General features: G+C 35.3%; 1 protein-coding gene across 4 annotated transcripts in view; it reads right to left on the bottom strand.

Moving 5' to 3' along the window:
- Cap-G (Chromosome associated protein G) overlaps nucleotides 1-23,352 on the bottom strand; it is a 161,725-nt gene that overhangs the window by 90,428 nt on the left and 47,945 nt on the right. For all 4 annotated transcript variants that reach the window (XM_090392755.1, XM_090392754.1, XM_090392752.1 and 1 more), the window contains exons 7-8: nucleotides 15,013-15,165; nucleotides 5,472-5,588 (exon numbers count right to left, since the gene is read on the bottom strand). In XM_090392755.1, coding sequence (XP_090248881.1) covers nucleotides 5,472-5,588; nucleotides 15,013-15,165 — 270 coding nt within the window. The remainder of the gene's footprint in view (nucleotides 1-5,471; nucleotides 5,589-15,012; nucleotides 15,166-23,352) is intronic.

The raw sequence follows: 23,352 nt of genomic DNA on the forward strand, positions 1-23,352 counted from the left end.
TAGTCGGAACACTAAATTAGCTGTGTACAAGACAGTGTTCAAACCAGTTTTAACTTATGGATCTGAGAGCTGGGTCAGAAGTAAAACACTTGTCCAAAGACTAGAGACCACAGATATGAGAGTCCTGAGAAAGATTATAGGCGTGAACAGATGGCATCAATGGCAATATCATATTAAAAAACGAGGATATTAGGAAAGAACTTGACATTGTCAGCATCCAGGAATGTGTTAGCAGAGCTAATCTCAGGTGGTATGGTCACTTAAACAGAATGGGCGAGGAAAGATTAGCAAAACAAGTGTTCTCTGTCAGGTTGGCAGCAAAACGACCTAGAGGAAGACCAAGATATAGGTGGATTGATACTGTACAAAGTGCTTTAGACAATAGAAATATAAGATCTGATAATGTTGGAGTCTTGACAAGTAACAGACTGATTTGGAGGAAAATTGTAGATAGGAAATTAATAATGATGTAATTTTTTCATGTAGTACTATCATATCCTGTACACCCCTTGAGGGTACATGGCAGGAATATGATGATGATGATGATGATGATGATACTATTTCTTCTTTAAGTATTTATTATTATCTGAGGCCTCCAGGGAGTCAAGGACTCATCGAGGGAGGCTGTCAATTACCCAACCCAGCTATCATACCTTCCTTTAAATTCATTTACACTAGTGCACTCACCTAGATGACTAGATGCACTCACCTTTAAATTCATTTACAACTAGATGCACTCACTTACCCTTATGGGTAGTGAGTGCATCTAGTTATTATTATTATTATCTGAGACCTCCAGGAAGTCAAGGACTCATCGAGGGAGGCTGTCAATTACCCAACCCAGCAATCATACCTTCCTTTAAATTCATTTACACTAGATGCACTCACTACCCATAAGGGCAGTGAGTGCATATTGTATACCTGGATTATTTGAATTTTCCAGATTGTGTTAGGTATTCCCTTCCATCTTTGTATCTTGTCTTCTGGATTTATAATAACATTCTTATAACTAATAAATAATAATTGCCGGTTTGTTATTTCTTTTGGTTATTAAGAAATTTTATTTTTGAAATGTAACTCTACAATTTTATTTTCTTTATCTAATTTCTATACTTCTAAGCAATTATTATTGTTCCATCTATGTTTTTCTTCTCTATATTCATTTTTTATTTGTCTATCTAATTTTTTATATTGTTCATTTCCATTAGGGTTATTTTTCCAGGTTCTTCTTTTATCCATTAGTTCTAGTATCTCTTCAGTCATGCATGGTTTTTTAAATTTGCTCATTTTTCCAATACATTTTTTTTTACTGTAGCCAATATTGCTTCTTCTATCTTGATTGATTTGTTGGAGTATTCTTTCTCAATATACTGTGCTATATTATTTTGAAATAAAGTTTGGTATTACTGTTACTTAATTTTACTGTATCTCACTTGAATGTTTTAAATCTGTTATCTTTTTTAACTTTATTGTAATTCTCACAAGTCTGTGGTCTAATCCACAGTTGGCATTTGGCATAACTTTAGTATTTGTTATTCCATTTCTATATCTCTGACTGATCATAATAAAATCTATTTGATTAGTATGTATACCATCTCCGATGGTACACATACTAATCAAATTTTTTTTGTTTGTTTGTTTGTTTGTTCATAAAAAATTTTGCAATGATCAATTTATGTTTTAAACAAAATTCAATACATCTATCACCTCTATCATTTCTTATGCCATATCTATATGGATGGACCTTAAACAGAACTTATTTTCTTTTCCAATTTTGGCATTCCAGTCACCCATAATGATTAACACCCCTCCAATAACATGAATAGCTTCCTCTATTTTCTTTTATTTATCTTTTATTATGTTTAATGCTGCTGTTTGTGTTATTGTAGGTTTAGCAGAAATGGAAGAAAAATGGATGCCAGTTCTGCTGAACAGTGCCCATGAAAGTATTTGTAAAAAAGCAATGCAGAAACAAAACATACTGCAAAACAATGACTGAAAAGAGATGAATAAGAAAAGGATTGTCAATCATCAGAGCTGATCTCTTTTGGAGAGCATTAAAAAAATTTTATGAGAGATTTTTGATGCACCATCTCCAAATATGACAGCAATAATTTGGACAGGTGAAAAGTAATGTCATGAGCAAAAATATTACAGACATGATGTGTGTTTGTGCTAAAAAAGGGTTAGAGGTAAAATGTTGATCCAAGAAAATAGATTTGATCTTGCTAGTGATGATGAGTGTTATCAAGAGTAAGGGAAGGGAGACTAAGTTCTTTTGTGTGTGGGAGGGAGATACAGAATTGTGTTTAGGAAAGCATTGAAGATGAATAGATTGTCAGCACACCACTGAAGGATGATATGGAAAAGAGTATTAGAGCAGTGGTTGTAGAAGACCTTGAAGTTTTGAATGCTTGGGCACTGAAAGGTCTGTTGCATGAGTAAAAGGAATGGCGAGTGCCATTATCAGCAAAACTATGGATAGGATTTGAGGTTCAGTGAAAGAAGATCATTTATATATAAGAAGAAGAGAGTGGGATGATATAACAAAGTCTTGAGGAATATCTGCATTAGAAGAAATCTGAAGACAGAAACACTATCTGCCATTAGATGTAGCAAATGATCCAAGAAAAAACCGTCAACTGATTTACCAAGGATGAACAGCAGACCATAAGATGACAATTTGCACAGCAGCTCTCTATGGCATGTGTCCAGCAGTCACTAATTAGCCAGAAGTTCTCCAGGTAATGAAAAACTTAATGTTGATTACCTTTTCCATCACTTTAGAGAGTACCAATGTGAGAGCAAGTTTGTAAAAGTGTGTCTACCATTCGAGTTTGATGGTAGATATTTATATTCTTTTTTTGATATGGGCTGAATATGGAATAGCTTTAATGCTGTGAGATGGATGCTAGCTGAGTATAACAATGTAGAGATGATACAGGATAGGTGTTAGTTCCAGAGTATATTTATCTACAAATGGGGTGAGGTGGGTCTATCAGGACTAGAAACCTTTTCAATCTCTAGCATATTCAACATTCTCTGTTGTCTTACTGGCAAAAGGCCACAGGAGATATAAAGTGTTGTTCCTAGTAGAGTGAAGAGATTTGTCTTCATTATCTGTGCAGGAGTTGGAAGAGAAGAATAATACCAAGAAACTGGACTTTGCGTTCAGGTATTTTAGCAACAGTGCATTCAGGTATTGTAGCAATCCTGATGAGAGAGAGTACAGATGAGGCAATTGAACCTTTGCAAGGTTCAATTGCCTCATCTATTTAAGTATTAAAAATTAAATATTAACATATTTAAGTCATAAAGACTTAAATATATTAATGGTTGTTTTACAATTGTTATGAATTTGTGTTTGGATACTAAGTAGGAATTCTGAACAGAATGGGAATTGCAACATGAATAATTTATGTAACTCAATCAGAACTAGAGTACTCACTTTGTGTTCAATTTCACAGTGATGTTTCAGAAATGAAGTAAAGAGCAGGGAGGAGGCGTGCAGTGGGAGGATATAGACTTTTAGCCATATTGCCTATACTGAAAGCATACAATCGCTATGCTATAATGTCGCCTCAACAGTTTCCTCCCCAAGGACATTACAGGAACATTCACCCACTTCAAATGAATGTTTCTGCAATAATGTTGAAGTGGCAAGCAGCTAAGTGTATCTACAATGATAATGTATCTACAATTCTGAGAGACTGGAAAAGATCAACCCATTACTGATTACAATTGTGAATTTTTTTTTGTATGAGGTGAGATACTGCATATCAAGTATTATACTCCCAAAAAGGTTGTGTAATTTAATTTGATAACAAGGAAGATGATAACATTGGTATTTCCATGATCTCCAGAAATCTTTACCCTTATTCACTATATAGCACTATGGTCCCAGAATGTCATAAAGTATGAAAGTTCACTAGCGAACTTTCATACTTGATAACATCTGTGACTAACTCAGTAGTGAGATAGAATAGCACAAAGAGCACATGAGTCATATATTATGGCCAAACCAATACACATAACATAAAAACTGGCTTGGAAGACTTGCCCTCTAAACCAGGAGTTGTAAACTGGTGGCCCGCAATCTTAATGATTTCTTTTCTAAAATCAATGTTTCTAATATCCTGCGAGGATTAAAATAGAAAAAATTCAAACTTCCAAATGTTTTATGACAGCTTTAAACAAAAGCAAAACTTATTATGACAATTCTTTCTACCATGTTTCTATCATCAAATGTTGGCAACACTTACTTGTCAAGCAGCCATTTTAAGCCACACGATACAATGTCAATAAGTTACAGGTTATCATTGTAACAGGTTATGATAGTGTGTTAATAAAAAGTTAACTCAATAACTTATATTTTTTTGCCCAAAACAATGTCTGAACTTAAAGTTAAAAAAAGAAAAATAGATCAAGAAGGCAAAACTTCCAAGAAAAATGGGAGAAGACATATTTCTTTGTGAAAGTAAAAAATATTCCAACATGTCTGATATGAAGACAAAGTGTCACCGTGGTGAAAGAATATAACCTAAAACACCATTATGAAACAAACCATAAGAACTGTGATAAATATACAGAAAAGATGCATGATGACAAACTTAAAGACTTAAAAAATGAACTGAAGTTTCAACAGAGGACATTTTCGAATGTTATCACAACAAGTGATGCTACTGTTAAATGTAGTTATATCATAAGTGAAAAAATTGCTCGGGCTTCGAAACCGTTTACTGATGGGGAATTTATTAAAAATTGTATTTTAAGTGCAGTCGAAATCATATGTCCAGAAAAAAGCAAGCATTTCAAAATATAAGCCTATCAGGAAATACAGTTGCGGAGCGTGTTTTCCATTGCAGTTGACGAATGTATAGACATTATTAATACTTCCCAGTTAGCAATATTTATTCATGGCATTGATGACAATATGAATGTAACTGAAGACCTATTGGATATAGTGCCTATGTCAGGAACAATGACAGGAAATGACTTATATTTGTGTATTGAGAGAAGTCTTGAAAATGATCACGTGGACTGGTCAAAATGAGTAATTGTGACTACAGATGGCTCCTGCTATGGTTGGTGTTAAAGTCAAAGACGTGTTACAAAACTTCAAATGAAAAAGGAAATGTTGTGCAAGGACAAACTTAAATTGTTTCACTGCATAATACACCAGGAATCACTTCGTGCTAAAAAACTAAAGATGGAACACGTAATGAGTGTAATAATTAAAACAGTAAACTGGATACGCTCTCACACCTTGAATTATTGACAATTCAATGCTTTGTTGGATGAATTGGATTCGCAATACAGCAGTTTGCTATATTATATGGAGGTTAGGTGGCTTAGTCGTGGCATCATTTTAAAAATATTTTTTGAACTCTTAAAACTCTTGCTCAAAAACATTACATTTATATAAAAATATATCAAATGATATAGTTGCACACAAGTGATAACCTGTATACCTTCCTGCTTGATCAGCCAAGTCAAAATGTCTGGTTAGGATAAGTAATTGCTGACTTACAAAGGTATGCTCCAATTTCTTTTCCAGATCATTTTCATTAATATCCTGTAACATATACCTAGAAAACAAGTAAGAAATAAAGAGAGCTATGAAAACAGTTACAGATACATTCATTTTACAGATAAAGAAGAAAATTTACAGATATATTTTGCATCTATTTGTGACTGTTATGCATTTCATATTTACTTTAATAAGCTATCTAAATTTCAGAAATATTTAACACTGAATAAATTTTAACTGACAGTTAAATTATAATGCTACATTTCCAATGCCTTGTGGTAACATATGATCCAATAAGTAGTTCTCAGTCCTCTTAGCAAAACTAAGAGGATTATCATTATTATTATTATTAAGAGAGACCTCCAGGGAGTCAGGACTCATTGAGGGAGACTACACACATGTACCCACTATCATACTTATTCATTCACACTGCTTGCACATACCACAACCAATGGAAATCCATTCCAATCACGCATCACCCAATGAGAGAAAAATCTAGCCCTTACCCCTTCTTACTGACATTCATTTTCAGCTTCCAAGGATGCCCTCTTGTCCTATCCATACCCTCTATAAAATGAAAAATTCCATCAACTGAAATCCTATATGACCCTTTCAGAAGTTTGTACAATTTAATCACATCACCTCTCTTTCTCCTGTTAGCTAGTGTCTGTAGTCTACAAATTCTCAATCTGTCTTCATAATCAGTATTCCACAATCTGATATCATTTTTAACACTCTCCTTTGCACTCTCTCTCTCTATCTACTATATCAGAATCACAACGGAAATCAGGAGACCAGACCTGCACACCATAGTCCAAGAGGTCTTATCAAGGCCTTGTAAAGAGGCAAAATGACATCCTTATTTTTACATGTGAACATTCATTTCAGCATTGCAATTATCTTTTGAGTTATATTTGCAATCTTTGCCACATGGCCCCTGAACTTCAACTTCCTATCTATTAACACTCCAAGATCCCTAGCTCATTAGTTTCTTCAAGCATAATCTCACCAATATTACATGAGGATTGGATATCTAATCAATATGCATGACTTTACATTTACTGGCATCCATTTTTCCCATTTCCACAATTCCAGCTTATTCAAATCATTCTGCAAGTATTGCACATCAGCAGCATTCCTGATTATACTACATATCTTTGCATCATCAGCAAATAGCTGTATATCACCTGTCAAATTTTTCCCAATATCATTAATGTACAGATTGAATAACAGTGGACCAAGGACTGATCCTTGTGGTACACCACTTGTTACCTTAAATCTTGCAGACTCACATCCCTATACCACTTTTTGATATGTCAGTCAGCCATCCTCTTAACTACACTAATATATTAGAAACAAATCCACATTCTCCAATTTATGCAACAGTCTTCCATGCTGTATTCTGTCAAAAGCCTTAGCAAAATCCAAAAGTATCATTGTGTATTCATTTCCCTTGTCTAATTCAGTGATAACATTGCGTTAAAGATACCAAGCAATTTTATACAAACTTGGTTTTTAATCCTATTTCCCAAGTAAGCAAACAGACAAGTAAGTGAAGTCTGTGCCTGAACATAGAGTCTGAGGCAACTCGTGGTAAAGGTGGAGTAAGCTTCAATCGCTTTCCTTAGTATTTTCCCCTAATGCAAAGCACATCCCCTTGCGGAGATGTACGATGCTATGCATTAAAGGCAAGGGCTACTACCCAAACCGGTTTCAACCTTTATTGTGGTCTTGTTAGTGGGAGCCAGACCTAAAAATGCCAAGGTTGAAGTAATGCAAAGCTTATAAATTTTACCTGAACAAGTAGCCACAAGGTGCTTTGACCTTATTAAATATAAAATCTCAGGATGAGAGAAAGATGTAGAAAGATTTTTAACCTTGGGTATACTATGCATTAAAGATACCAAGCAATTTTATATAAACTTGGTTTTTAATCCTATTTCCCAAGTAAGCAAACAGACAAGTAAGTCAAGTTTGTGCCTGAACGTAATTCAAGTCTGAGGCAACTAGTGGTAAAGGTGGAGTAAGTTCTGATCACTTTCCTTAGTATTTTCCCCTAATGCAAAGCACATCCCCCTTGCAGAGATGTATGATGATATGCATTAAAAGCAAGGGCTAGTAGTATCTAGTATCTTTAATGCACAGTATACCCATGGTAAAAAACTTTCTACATCTTTCTCTCATCCTGAGATTTCATATTTAATAAGGTCAAAACACCTTGTGGCAACTTGTTTAGGTAAAATTTATAAGCTTTGCATTACTTCAACCTTGGCATTTTAAGTCTGGCTCCCACTGACGAGACCTCAATAAAGGTCGAAACCGGTCTGGGTAGTGGTGTTAGATCCTGAATGGACGAAATTTTAAGAAACTATTCATTCAGAATCTAACATGAGAATTTGGCTAACTCAGATAATACCTAGTTAACAGCACACAGTTCTGAATTTATGTTGTATAGAAAGTTGTGTAATAACATGTAAATCGCATTAGAAAAATCTGGTAGTTGAAAACTAAATTGAAGGATTATCGGATTAATTAATTTGTAATAAGGAAAAAGTAGTATAATCTTGTCCCATTAAGCTGTGTTAAACTCAGTAGGTCGCCAAAGAATTTAAGAGTACCAGTGCAAAGGTTGAGTTAAATACGCACGTATCGGCTGTAATGCCGCAAGCTATAATGTACGAGGAAGATGACACAAGTGCGATTCCCTAGAATACAGCACCTAATGGCAGCAAGGACTTGGAGGATCATCTTGAGGGCATGAAAATGAAGGGTCATGTGGAAAAGAAGGGACGAAGTATAAGGCAATGTGTGCGATAATGTGAGGCTTTTTTCTGGTTGTTCCTGACTTCACCTCGAGGATTCCTGACTAGCGGACGTAGAAGGGACGAGCGAGAGGGTCCCGTGATGCCGGATAGCAGACAGGCACACTGAGTATGCTGAACAAGATTCCACGACGAGCAGCATGCAAATCGTAGGCTTACGCAGAAATTATGCCAGTTGCCGGATGTCCCATTCAAGTAGGAGCAGAGACAACACTGTATTGAGGCAGTGAGATGTTCGAGATCCTTTCACATTCTTCCAGAATGTGAAAGGATGACGTAGTCACAAGCCTAATGCAGAAGCGACCAATCGAAGGAGGACCTGAATAACACGTGGCCGTTAACAGACCTTTAACAGAAAAAGATTGGATAAAGTAAAGACCTTTACTATATGTTTGAATGAGACAGAATTTAATGTTAAAATTATAGTAAGTGGACAATTCATAGTGGACTATAATAAGAATTTGTGATTTGAGATAGAGTGTTTCTGCTGAACAAAGGAATGTCAGGAGTGAAATTTTAGCTGCGTGTGACTGAGATTATATGTGAATTTGTAATTTTGTAGATGATCTAACGGTTTATGAATGTCTTTAAATGTAGCATGCAATTAGAGTTTGACTTAGAATAACATAGTTAGCCAGTTTTTATGTTCTATAGTTTGTGTGTGATCAGCATTTTGATCTTTGAGTGTTTTGTTAATTTAGCATTGAGTAACTAACTTAACAAGAGATTTTGAAAAGCTTAGTATCCTATTCCAATAATAGTTGTAAAGTGTAATTTGTTCCAATAAACATGTTTTGTTGTATATGCCTGATTCATGCCTGATTTCGAGAATTCAAATTACCACTTGCAAAAATTTAGAACCATAATGAGAGGGAACTTAATGAAAGTGTTTGAGTAATAGATTATTGGCCACGATTGCAATTAGTACCATTATCTATTTAGTGTATATTAGAATGAATGCCAATTAACCTAGGAATATTCCCTGAATTTGAATAAGCTCATATTATAGGACTCTGGCTGGCGCAGCAATAAAAAATAAATTTGCCAGTGTCTGAAAAGGAAGCATTCCTGGGTGGGGTTGAGTAAGGCATACATAAAGAGGTGTATAAAAGAGGAGTTTATAAGACAAAAAAAGATAAAATAAGTAAACGGAATAAAGTTAAGAATAGATAAAAGGGATAAAGATAAAATATATAACAAACTATAACAATGAATATATGACGAAAAAATGCTTAATTTAACAGTGGCCCTTGCCTTTAATGCATAGCATCATACATCTCTGCAAGGGGATGTGCTTTGCATTAGGGGAAAATACTACAGAAAGTGATCAGAACTTACATCCTCCTTTACCACGAGTTGCCTCGGACTTGAACCACATTCAGGCACAAACTTGACTTATTTGTCTGTTTGCTTACTTGGGAAATAGGATTAAAAACCAAGTTTACATAAAATTGCTTGGTATCTTTAATGCATAGTATACCCAACGTAAAAAACTTTCAGTGATAACATTATTATAGAACGTGAGCAAGTTGTTAAATTAAAACATGACCTTCCCTTAGTAAACCAATACTGTTCATTGCAAAGTAGATTCTCTATCAACCTATTTCTGAATGCAAGCACTAACCAATTTTTCATAAATCTTCACCACCACTTCTGAGTTACTGATTGATCGATAGTTGGATATATCTTACAGTAGACATTATTTGTTTAATACATAGATAGTAACATAGCAAATGATAAAAATAACAAAAAAAAAAAAAAAAAGCAGAGCCATTATGCTATCTAGGAAAGGATAGCATGAAGGAATCAAACACTAAGAAATAAGAAATACACAAATAGCTTAGAAGAAAACTGAGAGAACTTCAATATAGTTATTCTCCAAGTAACAGAAGTTTTGCAGAATATTTGAGGGAAGACAAAAAGGAAAACAGATACTTGGGTGAAGAGAAAAAAGTTAAGAGAGAAGCAAAAAAAAAAAAAAAAAAAAAAAAAAAAAACTGTGGTAAAAATACATTGTAATGAAACAAATGAATCACTTTGTACAATGAACAAACGAGAAAAAAACATTGTCTAAAGGTTTGGAGAGTGGTAAAGGGTCACTTAAGAATTGAAGCAAAATAATAGACCAGATTTACACAGTTTAGATCATCATCATCATCAAATTCCTGCCATGTACCCTCAAGGGGTGTACAGGATATGACAGTACTACATGAAAAATTTACATCATTACTAACTTCCTATCTACAATTTTCCTCCAAATCAGTCTGTTGCTTGTCAAGACTCCAACATTATCAGATCTTATATTTCTATCGTCTAAGGCACTTTGTACCGTATCAATCCACCTATATCTTGGTCTTCCTCTGGGTCGTTTTCCTGCCAACCTGGCAGAGAACACTTGTTTTGCTAATCTTCCCTCTCCCATTCTATTTAAGTGACCATACCACGTGAGATTAGCTCTGCTAACGCATTCCTGGATGCTGACAATGTCAAGTTCTTTCCTAATATTCTCGTTTTTAATATGATACTGTCATTGATGCCATCTGTTCACGCATCTAATCTTTCTCAGGCCTCTCATATCTGCGGTCTCTAGTCTTTGGTCAAGTGTTTTACTTCTGACACAGCTCTCAGATCCATAAGTTAAAACTGGTTTGAACACTGTCTTGTATACAGTTAATTTAGTGTTCCGACTAATTTCTCTCTTATTCCATATGAATTTATACAATTGACTTCCTACCATACCAGCTTTGTTGATTCTGTTGTCTATTTCCATTTACCATCTTCACTAAAAATCATGCCTAAGTAGCTGAAATGTTTTATTTGTTCCACAGGTTCTCCATTCACAACACAGTTGACATTGTCAATGATTCTGCCTATTTTCATTGTCTTTGTCTTTTTATTGCTGACCTTCATACCATATCTATTACAACAGTTATTCAATTTAGTCAGAGAATCTTGCAGACTTGTAGCGGATTTATTTAGAAGTATAACATCATCCGCATAAAGCAATGAGCTGACATTAACATCTCCAATTTTGATATCATGTTTAATACCACTTTCCTTCATAATGTGATCAATACAGATTATGAATAACAGAAGAATAATATACATCCTTGTCTCACGCCAGTTTTAACATTAAACCATCTTCCTGTACTTCCTTCAATTCTAACTGCTCACTTACAACTCAAATAAAGACTAAGTATTGCTTGATATAATGACCCATTGACACCATATAACTGTAGCGTATTGAATAGCTTCTCTCTTGGCACCTTGTCATATGCCTTTTCGAAATCGACAAAACTTAAATACAGATCTTTGTTATATTCCCATGATTTGTCCACTATTTGTCGTAAAATGAAGATCTGATCCTGACAGCCTCTATTTGGCCTGAATTCAGCTTGTTCTTCACCAAGCTTTTCTTCCACAATTCTTCTCAACCGTTTCTCAAGTATACTTGCATAGATCCTGCCAGGAACACTCAGTAGGGAAATACCTCTGTAATTCTCACATTCAGTTTTATTTCCCTTTTTATATATGGGTACTATGAGAACTCTACTCCAATCGTCTGGAATTCGTCCCTCTGTCCAGGCATTCTGAACTATGAAGTGCAGCCACTGTAAGACTTTTATACCACCATACTTCAGCATTTCTGGTCGAATATCATCTACTCCTGCTGCCTTTCCACATTTCAAGACTTTGGTGGCTTTTTCTGCTTCAAGTATGGATATGTATTCCTGACTGCATGCCCTGGTCAGTGTTTTTTTATCACTGTGCTGTCATCACTGCTTGTTTCATTTAGCAAATTTTCAAACTAATTACACCATACTTCAAGGATAGCTTTTTCTCCCATTTTCATATCACCTTTATCATCTCTAACTCCTTCTACAGCACTCTTTCCTCCATTCCTAAGCTTCTTCAACAACCTCCAGAATATTTTGCACCTTCTTGATATTTATTTTCTATATTCTTGCCAAAGTCCTCCCATGACTTTTGACTAGCTAGTTATACACGGTGTTGAGCATTCTTGCATTTGTCTCTGTATTCTCTAAGAGCACAAGCTGACTTATTTTTCAGGAACTTTTGAAATGCTTTCTTCTTTTCCTTCACTGCCTCTTTAACTTCCTGTGTCCACCATGGAGTTCTAATTTTTCTATCCTTGCAGACAACTTCACTACATGCCTTTCTAGCTGAATCAATCAGGTTTCTTCAAGGCTTGCCACTGAATCTCCAAGGTTTGGTTCTGTTCTCAAACTCTTTCATTTTTCCTTCAATAATCTTTGTGTATTTTAGTCTACAGTTCACATCTGAGAGCTGCTCAACTTTTATTCGCTTAAAAACTTTCTTACATGTCATTCTATTCAATATGAAATTCAATTTTATCCTGCTCAAGACTAAATAATGATCACTTCCAACTTCAAATCCTCTGTACACTCTGGTGTCCTGCACCAGGGAGAAAACATCACTATCAACAATAACATAGTCAATGAGACTTTTCTTATTCCTTGCCTCTTCTCTCCATGTGAATTTGTGCACATTTTTATGTTGGAACATGGTGTTAATAATAACCAGTCCATGTCCTGAGCAGAAATCCAACAGGTATTTGCCATTATTATTAGCTTTGCGCTTTTCTCCAAATTTTCCTAAAACATTTTTGTATGTCTGACAATCACTTCCTACTCTGCTATTTAGATCCCCAACAAGGACCAACTTTTCCTTTTTCATTGTGTCAGTAGCTTTCTCTAGAGCCTCAAAAAATTCCTCCACTTCTACCTTAGTAGAACCTTCTGTGGGACCATAGGCACAAATAAGTCTCATTGTCCAGTTCCCCATTCTGATATTTGCCCAAATCACTCTACTTGACACTGCCTGCCATTCAAAAAGATGAGCCTCATATTTTGTGTTGAATACTATGACTACTCCTTCTTTTCCTTGATTGTCATTGCCTGAATATAACAATTTGTATTTATTGCTCAGAAAGATCTCACCAGTTTTTGTCTTTTTTGTTTCAGTCACCCCTGTTATGTCGATCTGGTACTTACCTAATTCCACCGCTAGCTAGCTCCATTTCTTTGCCATTCAGGCTTCTTATGTTGATAGTACCGATCTTTAACTCTGGTGATGTTGAGTTGGGGTGTGTTTTCAGATTTGTTCCAGTAGTTGACTTTTCGCCCTGGTTCCCTGGCGAAAACAACAGGGATCTTGTTTAACCAGGCGACGCCCCAGCCGGCATGAAATTTTTTTCATCATGTTGTACCATTATTTTGTATTTTGGTTTAACCAGTAAGAATACAATTTGGTCGGCTAAATCCCAAATTGCCAGCCCATCCTCGTTTGTTCAGTATCCGGGTAGATACCCAACAGGGTGCACTACGAGAAGGTGAGGATTGGACATTAGGTCAGAAGCTCTGGTCGGTTCTCCGCATTCCTTTAAAGGCTATGTGGAGGTCTCCTTTCAGTTATACAGCTTTGACCCTTAAGTACCCCCCACATTAGATGGAAATTCAAAAAACTCACTGAGAATTCTATCCCAATGTTGAAATCCCCATTTTCTCATGATATGTCCCATTAGTGGATAATATTTGCTTGGATGTTGATGGTAGGCTGTCAGGTCTGGAACATAATTGATCAAATTGAATTTTATCAGCTAAAACTGCAAACATTATGGTATATAATAATCAGATATGTCAGCTGGGATAATGCCAAGGCCCCATCTGACATATATGAAAGAAACAGAATTAAAGATAGATATCATCAATGTACAAAAGCATAAATGGAAAAAGAACATCAACATAATTGATGGTACCAAGACTAAGGCAAATCCTTTTAAATGCTGTAAATAAAATATAAGAATTTATTAGGCAATAGGGATCTTAGGAAAGATGACTATATTTTATACAAATGGAAGGCAGTTTCAAACAGTACTGTGGAAAATTTTCAAACTGGTAAACTGGAAAATGTAATTATATGTGCCTAATAAGGCCTCAGTGAAAGTACCAGCAGATGAATTTTTTAAGTCATTCATTAGCAAGTATAGATGAAATAGAAAATCGGAGGACAAAATTGATAATAATGGTTCACAATTCTGGAGTTTTGCTTAGGAAGCACTAATTAATACTATATTCCAAAAAAAATTATGCATACATTTGCAAACAGATAAAGAAAAGGAAACAAGAATGTCTTATTAATTTTTGAAATATTAAGTAGCCACAAGTGAGTTAAGCAGTATAAAAAATAAGTATCACGTTAAAAAGCAAAATGTATATTAGATATTAAAATACATTTTTCAAACTGTGTTTAGCATGGTGAATACCAGTTTGTAAGAAAAACTTCATGCAAGCAATATTTTTCTTTCAAAAATACTAATTTAAATGGTATTTAAATTATACAATAATGGATACAATATATTCATAATTGTAGTTATAAGTGAAAGTCTAAGACTCTTTTTAGCACTAATGAGGTATGCCAAGCATGCATTCTATTAATATATTTGCTGAATATGTCAATATATTTTAATTCAAAAGTGTTTCATGAAAAAATTATTTTGGGAAATTGTTCTAATGAAATATTTTTCAAAAGAAATAATATTTAGTATAATTTAACATATTCAAGGATACAATGGACACCTATATCTTTGTAAGAAAAAGAAAATGCTTTGATACCTACATTTTAATATACTCACAGAATGGAGTTAATGCAGGCAAAAGCTGTTCTAAACATTCTTCAGAAACTGGTCCACCTTGAGATTTAATATACTCACAAAGACATTGCCAGTAAAAGGCACCCTCACAAGTTAATTTCTCAATGGGTATTAAAAAACTGCAAAGATAAAAATATACATAATAATTATATTTTGCTCTCTATAGGTTAATCTGTTTTGATGATGCCCTCTGGTTGGAAAAACCTACATTCAAATCTCCCATCTAGGACACAAAGAATCTTTATCAAGGCTTTCCAACTGAAGGTGAGTTGGCTAGTTTTATACAAAAGTGGAAGGATTTTCCTCCCAGGAATTCTGTTTTTATCCTCCAAAACAGGCAAATTTTTCTGACCAGAAGAACACATTAATTAGTAGCTATAATACACTATACAGATAGGATTAATCATCCTAACAAGGCATTAATTAGGTTTTCAAGGAGCAAAGTTATTTGGCCATGACAGTCCATCGAGCATAGCATGCAAGGGGAAAATGGGATATCTCTAATATTATCACATTTCAACAATGACAATACAGGCATCATATATTTGCCTGTATAGATTCACCTGTGGTATTTATTCATAACAGCACTTCAAAGTATTAACAACATGTCAGAAGAAAATAAAGAATTAGTTATTGAATTTACTGATACATCACTGAATTTCTAGCCAGCATCTTCAGAGCAGAAATTATTATAATGGTAAAACACACAGCACAATAGAAACAATTCAATTTGAACTGTTTGTACAAATGGAGTTGCAATTTATGTTCTGAAGATACTGGTTAGAATTCCAGCAATATATTAATAAATTATTTATTTTCTTCTTATGTGTTATTGTAAAGCACTGTTGTGAATAAATTCACCCCATTGCATTTCTCTGATTTGAACCACTTTTCACCAGCATTTAACAAAATGATTTTTGGAGAGGGGGGAGGGAGTAATTTTTCCCATCAGCTGTTAAATTTCATGGTACTACACCCTACATAAGATACATAGTCTTTCAAAATTTAAAGCACGCAAGTTTATATCAAGGATCATTTAAGGGTCAGAGTTGGATAACTAAACTAATGTCCATTCCTCACTTACGGGTGATACACCTTTTTAGTAACTATCTACTAAATACTAAATAAATGACGATGAGTTGACAATTGAGGATTTAGCTGAACAAATTGTATTCTTATTGGCATAAACTAAAATAAACCGGTAGTAAAATATGATGAAATTTCATGACAGCTGGGGTTGTCATGATGTTCCATCTTGTCTGGTTAAACAATACCCCTGCTGTTTTTGTCAGGGAACCATGGTGAGCAGTGAAAAGTCAGCCACTAGAATAAACTTCAACTCAACATCAACAGAGTTCAAGATTGGCCACACCAATACAACAGGCATCGACAGAAAAGAAATAGAACTAGTAGAAAATTGGATAAGTAGAAGATCGACATAACAGGTGTTGCCTTAACAGAGAAGACAAAAACAGGTGAGATTTTTCCAAGCAACAAAAAAAATAATGTAATGCACAGGCAATAATGATAGGGAAGAGAAAGCTATAGCATTTGACACTAAATATGTGGATAATCTTCTTGAATAGCAAATAATATCAAGCAGAGTGATGTGAACAAATATCAGAATAGAGAACTGGAAATGAGATTTATTTGCACCTAAGGTCCAACAGGTGGTTCTACCAAGGAAGAAGTGGAGGAATTTTTTGAGGCATTAGAGAAGGCTGCTGACACAAAAAGGAAAAGTTGGTCCTTGCTGGAGATCTAAATGAGAAGAAAATGATTACCAGACAAGCAGAAATATTTTGGAAAATTTGGAGAAGAGAGCAAAAGTAATAATAATGGTAAGTGCATGCTGGATTTCTATCAGTACATGAACTAGTCATCACCAACACCATGTTCCAACATAAAGATATGCACAAATTCATAGGGAGATAAGATGCAAAAAATAAGAAAGGCTCACTGACTATGTTATTGTTGATAGTGATATCTTCATGCTGGCTAAGACATAATAGTATACACATGATTTACAATCTGTGCGAAGATTAGCACAAATCATGTTGGAGGCTTAATGGAATGTATACAGTAATCGGAAAGGATTAAAACAGATTTTAACTTGCAATATTTTGTCTCAGTCACTGAGACATCTTCAATGTAATATACACTCAAATACCACACAATACTAAGCTAACCACGTGGGTGAGTCTAAAGTCCTATCTAGGTGGTGCACCCTCTATGGGGGATTGGTGGTTTTTTTCCAAGAGATTCTGTGGGTTGTATTCAAAACATGGTTTGCCAGGCCTGACTGACCATAGTCGTGGTTGCAGATGTATGACTTGTGTTCTTCTAACTGGATGGTTGCTGATCTACTTGTCTGTCCAAAGTATGCCAGCTTACAGGAACAGGGTACTTTATACACTCCAGGCACTGAGAGAGGAGGGAGCCGATCTTTGGTAGAACGGATAAGGGTAGGAAGTTCAGTGTGGGCTTAAATGCTGTGTGAAGATTGTACTTTTTTAAAGTCTTGGCTATTTTTTCTGATGTGCCACAGATGTAGGGTATGGCATTTCTGAACTCCTTCTGAAGAGATGGCCAGGGAATGGGGGAGGAACTGATTATTTTTTAATACTATAATCGGTGTAGCCAATGGAGAGGAAAGTGTTGTGTATGTGGTTGAGTTCAGTTGAGCAGGGTGGTGGTGGGAGAGTTTATGAATGTATCTGCCTGTGTGCGTAGGTTTTCTATATACAGTGAAGGAAAGTGTACCATTAGGAAGGTGTGTAACTAAGGTGTCTAGGAAGGGTGAACTATTGTGATTTTCCTTTTCCATCAAAAACTGGATTCTTGGATGTAGGCTCTTGAGGTGACTGAGGAAGGAGTTGTTAGAAGATAGACAGCCAGATAGAAGGTTTGAGAGGGGGCTGAGTCTAAGGCTCATTTTTTAAAATTTTCCACATAAAAATTGATGGGTGGGGGGGGGGGGGAACACATGGCGGTCCCATCTATCTGTTTATAAATTTTGTTCTTCCAAGAAAAATAACCTGAATTGATGGCAGAGGAAAAGAGATCTAAGATATCAGAAGGAAAAACGTTTTCTAAGAGTATTAAGGTATCAATTAAGGGGATATTGGTAAACAGTGAGGTGATGTCAAAGCTTACCAACATGTCTGTATTCTGTATTATTTAAAGTTAGACTTTTTATTAGGGTTTTAAAATGGGTAGAGTTTTTTTTATCTAGGATGTGGTAAGTCCAGTGAGGGGGGGGGGGGTTAGAGAGTTAGCTAGCTGCTTTGACAGTTTATAGCAAGGTGTATTAGTGGCATCTACTATAGGTCTTTGGGGGGGGGGGGGGGGGAATTAGGGTTGTGGGTTTTTGGTAAACTGTATATTCAGGGGGGGGACAAAAACAGAAAGGTTTGAGTTTTTCCATAATGTCTGGGAAGCCAGGAAGATACCTTTTTAAGTAAGTTTTTTTTTTTAAATTTTTTAACTTGCGTTTTTGTGGGATCGTGTTCTAGTGGGATGTAGATAGAACGATCTCGGAGGATAATCTCCATTTTTCAATTATATTCCATGGCATTATCCTTATCTGCTCTGGAGATGACGATATTTTTGTCTTTCTGTAATTTTCTGAGAACAGTGTGCTGGCCGGACGATAAATTACTTTTTGGAGGCGACGACTGGGCAAGGATGTTGGCAACGTCAAGTCTGATGTTACTGGCTATTCTCCAGTGCTAAGCAACAGATTCCACGTTCGATGTTATGCATTACATCTAGCACCAGAACTTCTTTTGGTGCAATGGTGAAATTGTGGCTGAGGCTTAGGGCACTGACGGCATCGTCGTCTCAAACATGAGCCTTTTCGAAGATAGATTAACTACTGTCTGGAGTGGTTGAATTTGTGGTTTCGATTTATACAGGTTGTTAAACTTTTTGATATGCTTATTTTTTATCTTTTGGAATTCTTTCTGTGCAGAAGCTTCTGAGATGCCAGAGAGAATGGATCAAAGTTCAGGGTTAAGCACCATGGAGAGCTCTGATTGTAAGGAGCCAATAGCACCGGTTGTCTCGGAGAGGGTGGCACGAGTAGCAGCGATTTTTAATCCTTTCTGAGTGCTGTATACATGCCATTAAGCCTCCGACATGATATTCTCACAGCACTTAAGCCTCAACACATGGATAGGCACAAATAAGTTTCATTATCCATTTCTCAATTGTGAAGCTTGTAGATAATGTTATACTTCTCAACACAACTCTACGTGAAACTGCCTTCCAGTCAATTTCCTGAATATAACATCCTACATTTATTATTTAGCAGGATCTTATCAGTTTTAGCCTTCTTTGTCTCAGTAACACCAATTACATCTGCATGGTACTTTTAAGATTTATTAAAATCTTAATACTGAAGATTTTAATCTAGACTAGGTGTCAAGAGAAAGGTTCTGAGAAAAGAGAAGAAACAAGTGCTATTCAAAATACTACAATTATATGGTGTAAATGGGATATTATCTCAAACAATAATGATCTATATTTGAGTCTTAAGTTATAAGTTAGAAATAAGGAGGTACAGGAAGATGGTCTGATGTTAAATCAGGTGTGTGTGCCAAAGGTGCATTTTAATCCCCACTGCTGTTCATCATTAATGTGGATTGCATGAAAGAAAGCAGCAGTAAACCTGATATAAGTTCTTTACTTTATGCAGATAATATACTCCTAAACAAATTGAGTAGGAAGATTCTCTAACCAAAGTGAGTAATTACTGTAAGAAATTTGGTATGAAAATCAGCAATAAAAAGACAAAGACTGAAAATGGGCAGGAACAGTGAAAAATATCAACTGCATCCTGAATGACATGTAAAACATGACAGCTGTTCAGGCACAATTTTTAGTGAAGGTAAATTAAATATGGAAATAGATAACAGAATTAGTAAAGCTTGTGTGGTAGGAAGTCAACTAAATAAATTTATATGAAATAATAAAGAAATTATTCAAAACACTTGATCACAGACTGAAGACCACAGAGCTGAAAGTTCTGAGGAAGGTCAGAATAGTGAACAGATGATGTAATGGCAGAATCATATTAAAAACAAGGATATTAGGAAGGAACCTGACATTGCTAGCATGTCAGGAGTGTTTGAGTAGAACTATCCCACGTGGTGTGGTTACTTCATGTAAGAGGAAAGGTCAGCAAAACAAGTGAATTTTGCATTGGGTAGGAAAAAGACCCACAGGAAGATCTAGGTGGACAGTAAGAAGTGCCTTAGAAGATCGAAATATAAGATCTGCTATGCACAATGATGTAAACTTTTCATGCAGTACTATCATAATATGTATCCTTAAGGTGGGGGTGTACAGCATACTATAGAAATTTGCTGATAATGTTTATATCAAAATTTTAAGTTTACAAGTGTCTGAACATCAGAACATCTAATTCTTCACCACTAAAGCAAATCTATCATAGACTTTAGGTTTGTTAGTAATCTTTCTTCAGAACTATGTATGCCATTGCAAATAAATAAATACAGGAATACCTTGTATAGCACGGTTTTGAATAACGCGGGTTTTGGTCTAACACGTTTTTTTATTATTACATAGACTAACATTGTCAACACTGACCAGCGACTCCTGGGCGTTGCAAGTGATAGTCGAGAGCCACGTCTATGCAGTAGTTATTCGACTGGCTCTCACGTAGACACGCTCTTTCCCTGTGGCATTTTATTATTTACGTTAATATTAGTATTTAATATTTTTTTATTATTTAAGTATGAATGAAAAGAGATGAAACAACACTGTTGGAGTAACAAAAAAACGCAAGTGGTTGACATTAGAGAAGAAACTTGAAATTATAAAATGTCATGAGAATGGTGCTTCATTTGCTAAAATAGCACGTGCAAATTCAATGAATGAGTCATCTGTACGAACAATTATTCAGAGCAAAGAAAAGATTAAACAACATGGAATGAGCACCGCTTCTTATATGTCAAAAGTGATCACGAGAAATCGATCTTCTACAATGGAAAATATGGAACGCCTTCTAATGATCTGGATTGAAGATTGTAATCAGAAAAAGATTCCTTTGAGTCAAATGATAATCCAGGCAAAAGCAACAAGTCTATATGACAAAATAAAAGTGAAAATGAAGGAAGTACAACCAGTGAAACTTTTATAGCAAGTCGCAGGTGGTTCTACAGTTTCAAAAAGTGTATGGGACTCCATAACATAAGAATCCAAGGTGAAAACACAAGTGCTGACACTAAAACTGTAGAATTATTTCCCAATGAATTGAAGGAGCTTATTGAGAAGGAAGGCTACACAGATGATCAAATTTTTAACGCTGACGAGACTGGCTTGTTCTGGAAAAGAATGCCATCGCACACATTTCTAGCAGAGAAGGAAAAAAACACAAGCTGGGTATAAAGTGTCAAAAGACCAATTGACACTTTTACTAGGAGGTAATGCATCAGGTGATTTAAAATTGAAGCCACTGTTAGTGTACAGAGCAGAAAACCCAAGACTCTTAAGGGCTTTAAAAAGAACAATTTACCTGTTCATTGGCGTTCGAATAAAAAAGCGTGGGTGATTCATTCAATTTTCAAAGACTGGTTTAAAACTTGTTTTTGCCCTGAAGTTAAACGCTATTGTAAAAAGAATTCCTTTTAAAAATTTTCTTTTATTAGACAATGTGCCAGGCCATCCAACTCTATTGACTGACTTAGATGAAAATGTCAAGATTCATTTTTTCTCTCCAAACACATCAATTCTGCATCCGATGGATCAAGGCGTTATCTCCCCTTTCAAGGCTTACTATTTAAGACGAACTTTTGCTCAAGCTATTAAAGCTGCAGCAGAAGAAGATTCTTGGACTTTGAGTGAATTTTGGAAGAAATTTAACATAAAAGATGCCATTCAAAATATTTATGAATCTTGGCAAGATTCATAAATATTTTGAATGGCATAATATCTTGCCGCATTGTTCAAAGGACTTTGTTGCTTTTGTAACACAGAAATCTCAACAGAAATCGTGCAGATGGGCAAAGATCTTGGTTTTACAAGTTTCGATTGTAACAATGTGAACGAATGTATTGATTCTCATTCAAATGATCTGGATGATGAAACACTTTTGGAGTTGGAACAACAACGAGCCTATGAAGCAGAAGAAGAACGAAGATTACCCCACTGATGTCATGGTTGAAGAATTTTCTTTTGCTGACCTTTCAACTTTTGTGAGAAAAATCGACAAAGCTTCCGACTTTCTCATAAATGCCGACCCGAATTTGGAAAGAAGCATCAAAGTGAGACAAAGTCTCAATAATGCCATCAAATGCTACAGAGATCTAGTACTTGAAGAGACAAAGAAGACAAGGATGGCTCAACGAACACTAAAAGACTACTTTAGTAAAAAGTAAATTACTCTACGTTAATATTGAAGCAATATTTGTTTTGTTTTCTACAACTTTTATATCAGATTAAAAGGATTTTATTTGTTATTCAGTTAATAAAAATAACATTTTTTTTCATTTTTAAAGATTTTTATTATCCAAAATGTTTGTAAGAAACAAATTAAATTGAAAACCTTTATAAATAGACTTCGAACAAAGCAGTTTTGCATAGTGCAGACTCTTCTTTGAACCAATTAACCGCACTATTTACAATACGTGCTAATAACTAAGCATATTTGCAATGGCATGCTTAGCTGTGAAGAAAGTATAATAATTACTACTGTTTTTATTATTATCAGAGACCTCCAGAGGGTCAAGAACTCACTGAGGGAGGCTACACATCACCCACACCAGTTATTACACTTTCTCTTAAACTCATTTACACCAGATGCATTCAGAACTACAACAGACAAGCTATTCCACTCGCCCATTGCATCTTAAAAGAAAATTTAGCATTCACCTCTTTCTTAACCATGCACAAACTCAACTTCCAGTTTCCCTCTGGGGTTATGTACTGTTTTACAATAACAATACATCCCAAGCAAACAAAGTTCATGCACATGTCCTTCTGCTACCACAGAAAAAAAACAGCCACTGCTCATTACAATTAAGAAACAATTTCACTAATGATGCTACTTGAAATTTCAGTATTAGCCACTCTCTTGCCATTAGAAGTTTCTGCTTTATTATCAATAAATGTCCCAACTAAAACTGCAACACAGTAGGGATCTCTGTTCAACACAGGCTATACTAGAAATGTCAATTAAAACAATGGTGAAACAGTTTATTTTTCTAAACTTTAAGCATAAGAAAACCATTCTGAGTGTCACTGGGCTTAACATCTTCTAACATTAAAAGTCTTCTCCCAAC

This window comes from Typopeltis vanoorti, chromosome 5, assembly GCF_054136105.1.
Source record: "Typopeltis vanoorti isolate ZY-2024b chromosome 5, IOZ_Tvanoo_1.0, whole genome shotgun sequence".
In the NCBI taxonomy this organism is placed as follows: Eukaryota; Metazoa; Arthropoda; class Arachnida; order Uropygi; family Thelyphonidae; genus Typopeltis; species Typopeltis vanoorti.